We start from the raw sequence: 9,548 nt of genomic DNA, 5'->3' as shown, positions 1-9,548 counted from the left end.
TGCAGCAGCCGAGGTCTGAGTCCTGCCTCTCCCCTGTGGGCTGTGCATCCGGGCGCGGCACCCACCTGGGCCGGGAGCTGATGAGTGTGGTTCTAGGGGAAGTGTCCTTGGCTCTGCGTCACCGGGCTGGAAAGCCTTGCCCTGCCAGCCCCTCCAGCACCTGGGCTGGGAGGCTGCGTGGCCCTGCCTCCTCCCTGGTCAGGGCTGTGCAAGTCTCAGCCAGCAGGGGAGGTGCCCCTGACAGTCATCCGCCAATAGGCTGGCCCGCTGTCAGGCTGGAGCTTCTGCAGTAAACGCAGACACCCCCATGCAGGTGTGCACAGATGGCGCCACAGAGCTCTCCTGGGGAGCCCCCACTCCCACCCACATGGCCTCAGACACCCGGGGAGCAGAGCCTGAGCCCGAGCCGCAGGCAGAACCAGATGCAAGGCCCTCATTTCCTGGTGCACGGAAGCCTCTTCAATAAGCTACAGCCCCAGTGTGAGGGCCTCTGCTTTCACACATCCCGGGACGGGGAACTCACCACCTCACAGGGTGGTCCATGCCATGGTTGAGCAAGAGACAGGCTTCTCTCCTCAGACATGGCCCGGCTCTGTCCTCTGGGGCGCCCCTCTCCCAGGGCAGCTGCTCAGAGTCAAGGACCCAGGCACCCGTGGCCCACCTCACACCCTGCCTGGCCCTGCGTTTGACCCCAGAGGAGCCCTGTACTTCAGAGGCCTGCAGGCCACAGCACCCAGGACTCCGACCCCCAGGCCCGGGGGCAGCACCCTGGCTGCCACGGCCCTGCTCGCGCCCCTCCCCTCTGCCCACACCCTCATGGGCCCTCTCCGCTGTCTGTGTCAGCTCCCTCTGCCTCTCTCCTAGCAGGACCCTTGGGAGACCCCAAGGGCATCTGCACAACCATCAGTCCTGCCCCTCCTGGCACTTGCTCCTTACCCAGTGAGGCAATAGTCACAGGCCTGGGGGCTGGAACATGGCCTCTATCCAGCTGACCACAGTGGGGCCACACCAGGACACCGTCCACACCGGCCCTGCACTCACCACCCGCTCCCAGAGCCCTGGGCCACCACTCCAACCACCCAGCCATGCCTGGGCCACCCTTTGATGCCCTGCTAGGCTAGGCAGGCATGCCCTGGCACCTGCTGGAGCTGCTCACCCTCAGGGTACACACGACCATCAGACTCAGAGAGAAGAAGCCTAACTCAGGGCTGCCTCCACGAGACCCTGGGCAAGAGCCCCGCCTGCCTCAAAAGCCCTCCACAGAGAAATGAAGAGGCTGCACAGGAAGGGCCCCCAGGGCGCCTGCACACTGGGACAGTGTCAGGATGGTGGCCACTGCCCGCCCGGAGACCAGCAATCCATTCTGCAGGACGCCTCTCCCAGGGAAGCAAGTCCTCGTGGAAGGACAAGGGTGTTGCTGAAACGGGGGTCCGAGCATGACGAGCGCCAGAGGGTCCCTCCTGCACGAGGCTTCTGAGGGCTTTAGCCTGGAACGGCGATGCTTACCCACCGGAACCCCGGCCTGGCTCCCAGATGCTTCCCGGGTCCCAGCAGTCTCGTCGTGGGCAGCCCCATCAGCGTCTAACTCTGGTGTGGGGTGGCCTACGAAGTGACATCCAGTGACGAAAGACACGCAGTTAAGTTAGAATTAATCTATGGACATAGTCGTGACATTTATTTTCTGCCTACGAAGCATGCAGATCGAACGGGAGCCGTGGAATAGCGCTCGCTGAGCCTTGCAGCCCTGCTCCCTGCTGGCCCACCGGGAAGGGTCGGAGCAACAGAGAAATGAGGGCGTTTGGAGGGACACTCGCCCCAGGCTGCTGGCGGCATTGGCCGCTTCCTCTCCCGCGCCGCCCTCGGGCGGGGCCTGTAAGGGGCTCCGGAGAACACCGGCTGCCCGGGGCCTGGGCAGGCTGCGAGGGGCGGGGCTACGCGGGGCGGGGCTACGCGGGGGCGGCCAGTAGGGGCGTGGTTGTGCAGGGCCGTGTTGGGGGCGGGGCTACTCGGGGGCGTGGCCACGCGGGGTGGCGCCCAGCGGGACGCGCAGAGGCGGGGGCGCGAAGCTCGGCGGGCTGGGGAAACCGCCCGGTGGGGCCGCCGCAGGTGGCCGGGAGGCGGTGGAGCGGGCTCAGGCCCCGGGTCCGGGGGCGCCGCCGGCTCGGCGGGGCTGGGCCGGGTGGGCCCTCCGTGCCCTGCCTTTCCGGTCACCCACCATCCCGTTAATGCGCGCCAGCGACGCTTAGTAGCCCCCAGGCTGAAGCTCCCCCGCCCCCATTTCTAGTGCTTTCGTGGGAGACACGGTCACCTGGGCTGTAGGGTGTGCGGGGCAGAGCCCAGTAGTGACGTCTCCACCCTTGACCCCGCGGCCCAGGAGCTGTCCTGACCACCCCTCGCTGCCCGTGGGCCCTGCCAGCCTGCTCGCAGACGGCTCATCCGAGCGCCCCCCACCAGAGTGCCCTGCCTTTTCTGGTACAGAAAGAGGCTCCTCTGCCTGAGGGGAGCCCGGCAGGCAGGGGGACAGGCTCGTGACAGCTGCAGGGACCACAGTCAGGATGAGCCCAGCTCTGCCTGAACACACATCCCATCCAGCCCAGCTCTGCCTGAACCCACGGGATGCAGAAGGAGCGTCGGCCGCCAGACCAGGGCCGCAGAGCAGGCTGGGGAGGTGCCCGGGACTGGCAAGGGGGCAGGTGCTTCCTAATAAGACCCAGTGCTCGACTGGGCAATGAGGGTAGATTTGCCTGGGGACGTCGAGGGGACGTCCCGGTGTTTGTAGATGCTTGGGGCGCACTAGAAGCAGACTTGTGGCCGAGCAGCACCGTCACTGAAGGGGGCCCCTCCCAGCCAGCGGCAGGGCAAGTGGGGAGCGGACCGCTGGGCCACGGAGATTTCCCAGGCGGGAGGCCGCTGGTGGGCAGAGCATCCTCCAAGGGTCTGAGGGTGCCTTTTCACTCTCTTGATAACGTGCTTTGATGCACTAAGTTCTGTCATTTATCTTTTTTAATTGTTTTTTTCTTTTGTGGCCTGTGCTTTGGGGTTATGTCCAAGAATCAGTGCTGAGTCCAATGCCCTGCAGCTTCCTCTCTGCTCCGCTCTGGGGGCCTTACAGTTCCAGCCTTGGCTCTAGTCCCCCCGAAGCCCCCAGCCTCCCAGCTGCCCCAGGCAAGGGCCACCAGACTCCTTTCTTTGTTGTGATGCAGTGTCTGGGTTTGCCTGCAGCCCTGAGGACAGGCACCAGAGGGCAGGGGCCCCAGGCTACCCAGCACCCTATGCAGCACAGGTCCCAGCACCAGCTCCTTTGAAGGGAAGCACACAGAGGAACTCTCATACCTACCCCCGTCTGAACCCCCTCAGCCAGGGGTGACGGCCGCCTCCTGGTCCTTGGGGCCAAGGGTGGGATGCTGAGAAGCCCCAGCAGCTGGACCGAGAGGGAAAGGGATGAGACCTCTCTCCCCAGGCACTGTGCCCAGGGACCCACGTGGGTGACCCCAAGTTGCTATCCTGGTCATGTCCCTAAATGAGAGCCTCATTGTCCCTCTCACCCAACCACCTCATTATAGGGCATCCCATGCTGCCCCAGGGCCAGGCCTCAAGTGTGGACATTGACCAGGGAGAGCCAGGGCCTGGGCACCCAGCCAGCAGGCAACAGGGCAGTCGGCCTTGGCACCAGCTAGCAGTCTGGGCGGGGCCCCAGCCAGTGCCCAGCACAGGGCTGTATTTTGGTACAACAGAAGAATGCATGGCCTACTTCCTGTCCAGCACCTGCAGGGGACACGCCCCACAGAGGCCATGCACCTGGGTCAGCTGGGCCATGGCCACTGGCAGAGCCACCGCTCTCCTGAGAAATCGCCCACTCTGAGTACTGTCAGTCAACCAAAAGAGATGTCTGTCGGGTGGGGGCAGTCGGTTCTGCAGGGGAGGTGGGTCGCTGGAGGCACAGGGTCACGAGGAGCACAGACAAACAGAAGGCCAGTCAGACCCCAGAGCTAATTGGGGTGGGACCAGCAGGCTGGGACAGTGGCACCCCCTTCCTTTCGGCCTCCCACCCTCTTCCTCCAAGTTGCCCTGCACGTGCCCCGTCTTTGGAGGACACATCAGGGCCACGAGCTCCATCCAGGCTGACACAGCACCCACCCCCCACTCCTGCCTGTTGGGTGAGGACAGGAGAGGCCGACCAGGGTGGGAGTGACGCGGCCTCCCAGCAGGAAGGCAGGGCTTTCACGCTAGCTTCAAGGTCCCACCCCCTCTTGGGGAGGGCCTGGGTCGGGGTGGCCAATTCTGGTGCCCCTGGAGCCAGTGGGGTACAGAAAGAGGTGGGGCCAGCTGGGCTCTGCCTCACCTCCCTTTGTGTCCCCATGTCCACACGTGTGCCCGCACAGCCAGGGCTGTGGACTGCCCCAGGTAAGCTGGAGGCCTGGAGTCTAGGTGACCTGTGGCCGAGTGAGACCCAGAGGGGCTCCCCTCTTCCAGGACAGCACAGTGACCCACCTGGCCGTGGCCCATCTGCGAGGGGCTTCCTCTGAGCACAGACAAGGCCAAGGCCCTGCGGCCACACGCTGGCAGGTGGTGGTGGGCGAGGCCCCAGCATGGTCCTCGCTGCCTGGGGACACAGAGCACTCTTCCCAGGCCCAGGGGGAAGGCTCAGGGTCCAGGGCACCGGCAGGCAGACAGCGAGTCCAGCCAGTTAGGACGTGGGTCAGGACCCGCCATGGCTTCCCTGAGCCCCACCCAAGCCCAAGGCTGAGCCTGCCCCAAGGGCTCTCCTAGTCCATCAGAGCTCAGGCCCGGGAGCCATGAGCGTGGATGCTAAGCAGAGAGGCCTGGGGTGGTATGCCCAGGGCCAGCGTGACCCTGGAGGGGCCTGGCCAGCTGGGGCCAGAGGAGGCACCTGGAGAGGGCACAGGAGGGCTGGTGCCCCCGGCACGAGCTGGCCTTCTCTGCACGGCCACAGGGTCTAAGGGGGAGAACAGGCTGAGCTGGATGTGGGGCGGGGGCAGGAACGGCGGGAAGGAGCAGGATGACCCCACCCACCAGGGGACACCAGCTGTCCTGGTTTCCAGTTTATTGGAGCCCTATTTCAACGCAAGTGACCTTCCCAGAGGGTCACACAGGCGTCTGCAGCCACCCCACCCCCACTCACTGCCCAAACACCCCACATTGACCCCCCAGGCAGGTGCTCTCACTGAGCCCTGGGTACAGCTGCCTCACAGCCCCGCAAGGCCCTCTGATGAGGACTCCAGAGGGTGCCCAGGCCACAGCATGCTCCCCTGGACCTTTGCTTTGCACATTCAGGAACTGGAAGTAATTGCTAGTCCAGAGGGGTCAGGGTTAGAGGGCCGCCTAGCCCCTCACCCCCCAGAAACCACCCGCTGAACCCCGCACCAGCCCTGGACGCCCAGCAGGGCCACGTCTGGCCCAAGAGCCTGGCCTGTCCCTGCATGGAGCACCCTGGTGGCTGTCCTCTGGGACTGGGGCGTGGGCCCCCTGCAGGTGCCCGAGAACACAATGCAGGTGTTCCTCAGGGAGCGGCCCCTTTGAGGGCAGGCAGCCCCCTTCATGGGCTTTGGTCCTGAGGAAGCATCCTGGACCCTAGGCATCCTCTCCTGACCCCCCACTACATCAGGCAGCACTGGGAATGGATCTGTCACCCACTGAGTGCCACTCTCACCACCTGGAACCCTTCTGGTCTTGTGGACCCAGCAGGCCTCCTCTCACTCTGCAGGGCTGCCTCACAGGAACCTTGTGGGTCTCAGGACACCCTCACACCCAGGGACCCCCACCTCTCATTAGAGGGGCAGCCACTCCTGGCTGCAGGGCCCATTTCCAGCAGCCACCCTTCCCAAGAGGGCACCCTGTTGGCATGAGCCCAGCTGGGAGAGGCCCGGCTTGGAGAGAGCCGGGAGGGGAGAGGGGCTGGTGTGACTGAGCCCCCGGGAGGTGCAGGCTGGGAGGGACAGAGCTCTGTGTCTGAGGGGACACGCCCCCCTCACTTTACCCATCAGGACTGGGTGCCCCTAGCCCCACGGGTGACCGGAGCATCCCTGTGTCCCCTCTGTGGCCCTCGGAGGCCCAGGTGTGGAGAAATGACTTCACAGGGCAGGTAGGCTCCAGGGGAAATGAGACCCCAGAAGGTGCGTCTTTGGGCGAGGTCAGGAGGACAGGCCCCTGACCCTGGGGCAGGTGGCTGCCCTCAGGCTTGAGCCCACTCAGCTATCAGCCGCTGCCCTGCTGAGCTTTAAGCTCTCTTCCAAAGGTCAGAAAAGAAGCCCCAGTGTGTGACTCCGCATTGGGAGGAGCTGTTGGTCTGCAGGCCCCATCCCTGGTGTGTGACTAAGCACACAACTCTGGCTGGGGCCCCACGGTGAGGGGGCCTGGGGCAGGGGCAGGGTCAGCCCCTCTGTGGGTGTGATTGCTCAGGTGCACGGCTAGGCCCAGGGCTGCTCCGCGTCTCCAGGAAACGGCTTCCAGAAAACAGCTTCCAGAAAACAGCGTTCTTAGTCCCCATGGCAACCGGGCCTGCACTCCTGTTTCCAGGGAAACCCAGCCCTCCGCGTCTCGGTTGCCACAGCAACACCTATGGACTCTCTTGGCGGTGTGGTCCCGCCAAGCCAGAGGGGGCAGCTGGGCGCCCAGGCCAGGGGAGTCAGTGCTGCACAGGTGTGGTGCCAGGGCACTGAAGCAGGTGGCCCAGCCAGGCACCCGCCCCCACGGCTTTCTTCTGGGTTCCGGGCTCCGTCCCGCCTGCGATGAGTGCTTCCTCCAGCGAACCTGGCGAGGGGGACACGGCAGAGCGGTCCCAGCTGGGGCTGGACACCGTGATCCAGGTCAGTGGGGTGACTGTCCTCCAGTACCCTCCCGGGAGCAGGCTCCGGGGGCACCTGGGGGGGGACAGGGATCCTGCACGGAGAGGCCACACCTCCCTGGCTGCAAGGGGACCTGTCCATGTGCTCACGTGGTCAGCACGGGCATGCACACACAATGCAGACTCACGTGACTCGGCAGAGGAGCCTGGGGAGAGACTGAATGGGGACCCCCGGGTCCCAGGCCCAACCCCCATCCACACTGTGTGAACACAGACGTCAGACCCTTCCCTGAGCCCCAGGCTTGCAGTCAGACACCCTCCCACACTGACACGCTGGCTTCGGTGCACCACGGCCCTGGGGGCAATGTGTGGGAGCTGGCGGGGTTTCCCTGCCATCTCAGCCGCTGTTGGTGCTGTGGTCCATCCCCAGCATCTCTTCTGAGCATTCCAGAGGTGCTGGTTCTGCGTTTCCTCGAAGCACCAGCTAACAAAGTTAGAAACACCGGCAATGACAGGCCCAGGAATCATCTCCATGCCCTCTCCCCTCCACTCCCTGCTTCCCAGAGCCTACCACTGCCAGGCCTGCCAGTCCACCCCCCTAGGCACCCCCCACTGCCATCACCTGACTCCGGCCACCAACGGCCAGAGGGTCCTCACCCTGGCTGACCCCTTGGGGATTTCAGTGAACCCCTCATGCCCCTGCTGACTCAGAGTTGTTTATGAGCCCAGTTCTCAGAACCTTGAAACTCCACTGTAGGGTGTTGACACAGCCTTACATAAACAGTACAGGTCACAGAGAAGAGAGGCCACCCACAGTTGGTGCCAACTGATTAAATAACATGTGGCGTCACCACACACATGCACATACACATGGGACAGAGCATGACAAGGGCAGGATGTTCGAGTCGGGTGACACGAGCCCAACAAGGTGGCCCTGGTGGGTAGCTCTCTGTCCAGCTCCCGGGGGGTCTCAGCATTCCGCAGGTCTGGGAGTGGGGCTGACTGATGGCAGGTGGGGGAGAGAGGGCTGGCACACTACAGCTTCTGAGAAGCTCTGGGCCAAGCATCCCATTCGGTGCCCCCGTCGCTGGTGAGGACTCTATCACCGTCTTTGGATTCTGGGAAAAGAGGCCACAGAGTGAAGCAAGTTGCTATGGTTATGTGTGGGTTTGAGAGAGAATCACAGAATAGTGAGGGGGTCCAGCAGTGGGCAGTGGTACTTGGCAAGCGTGGCTGCCCTGAAATTCCCGCTGCCCGTGGGAAACTCATCAGGAAGTCCCACAGATCCCTACCAGGCCCTGTGCTGCCTGCCCAGCCAGCACCTATTTGCCCTGTGGTGATTGACATCTTGGCGCGATTACACAGAGCAGGGCAGGGGACAGGGGGCAGGCGGGCGCCAGAGATCCCAGAGAGGCCTGTCCAGACAGCGGCCCGGGCAGGAGGGCGAATGGGTGGATCTGTGATGCTGGGCTCGGTCCTTCTAGTAGCCGTGGGACCTCTCAGACTATTTCTTTTGGGTTAGGTTTCAATTAACTGTATTTTTCTAGGAATGGGTCCATTATATCTAAACTGTCACGTTTACTGGCAAAAGTTGTTCTCAGTATCTCTCCATCTTTGTGATGTCTGAGGGTCTGAAGCAGGGTAGCCATGGTCTGAGCCCAGGAGCTGCCCAGGACCCAGGACTTCCAGTGAGCAACCCGAGGAGGCTGGGTGGGCTGGAGTGGGGCGGCCGCCTGAGCCCCCGGGATGCACCCTTTCCTGCTCTGGTGCCGCTCACCCGCGCCACCCCCGTGCCCCCCGCGTGCTCCGTCCCTGTTCCATTGATCCCCATCCTTATCATTTACTTGCTCTTCAGCTCTCTGGCTTGTCGTTTATCTGATTTGGGGGTGTGCTCAGCGCTCTGATTTGTAACCTTCACTTAAAAAATGTTTAAACCTTAAAAAACATTGTGGTAAAAAACTTATATGATCAGATCAGATGCCATCTAATCTGTAAAAAATGTATAAAATTTACCATTTTTACCATTCTTAAGCATATAGCTCAGTAGCATTAAGCACTCACATTGTGCAGCCAGCCCCACCGTCCCAAACTGAAGCTCTGCGCCCACCAAGCACTGACCCCCAGCCCAGCCCCCATCTTCTACTCCCTGCCATCGTGATTCTGTCAGAAGTGGGGTCACACAGTATTTGTCCTTCTGTGTCTGCCCCACTGCACTGAGCACGATGTCCCCCAGGGCCACCCACGCTGTGGCCTGTCTCAGGGCCTCATTCCTTTCTAAGGCCGACCCACATTCCCCTGTGTGGCTGGGCCATGTTGTGTTTGCCCTCTCACCTGTCCATGGACACTTGGGTTGTTTCCACTCAGGCTACTGTGAGCAGAGCTGGTGTGAATATGGGTGTGCAAGTATCTGTTCAAGTCCCCGCTTTCACTTCTGTTGGGTTCACACCCGGAAGTGGGGTTGCCGTGTCACATGGCGATTCCCTGCCCCCTGTAGGGACTGCCATACTGTTTTCCACAGTGGCTGTACCATTATACATTCCCACTTTCTTCTTCTAATATGTATTTTTCTTTCTAAGCAAGGCTTTAGTACCATCCCACAGATTTAGATGTAATAATGTTCATTATTATCAGGTTCAAATTGTTTTCTAATTTCCATCGTGATTTCTCATTTTACCCCTGGATTATCTACAGATATAAATACCTTAATTTCTAAACATAAGAGATTCTCAAAGTTTGTTTACAT

At 62.1% G+C, this 9,548-nt stretch overlaps 1 protein-coding gene across 12 annotated transcripts in view; it reads left to right on the top strand.

The window, feature by feature from the left end:
• Positions 1–9,548, top strand: part of CROCC2 (ciliary rootlet coiled-coil, rootletin family member 2) — a 94,642-nt gene that overhangs the window by 25,675 nt on the left and 59,419 nt on the right. For 3 of the 12 annotated variants that reach the window (XR_008998106.1, XR_008998107.1, XR_008998105.1), the window contains exon 1: positions 6,432–6,827. Coding sequence is in view for 8 of the 12 variants with exons in the window: in XM_057503340.1 (XP_057359323.1) it covers positions 6,750–6,827 (78 nt within the window). In the remaining 4 variants the exon portion in view is untranslated. Of the gene's footprint in view, positions 1–6,413; positions 6,828–9,548 lie in introns of those variants that run through there. The other 9 variants (XR_005027907.2, XM_036901275.2, XM_036901274.2 and 6 more) reach the window with 7 other exon arrangements.

The sequence above is a fragment of the Manis pentadactyla genome, chromosome 6 (genome assembly GCF_030020395.1).
Source record: "Manis pentadactyla isolate mManPen7 chromosome 6, mManPen7.hap1, whole genome shotgun sequence".
NCBI lineage: Eukaryota > Metazoa > Chordata > Mammalia > Pholidota > Manidae > Manis > Manis pentadactyla.
This window is presented reverse-complemented; position numbering and strand designations above follow the sequence as displayed.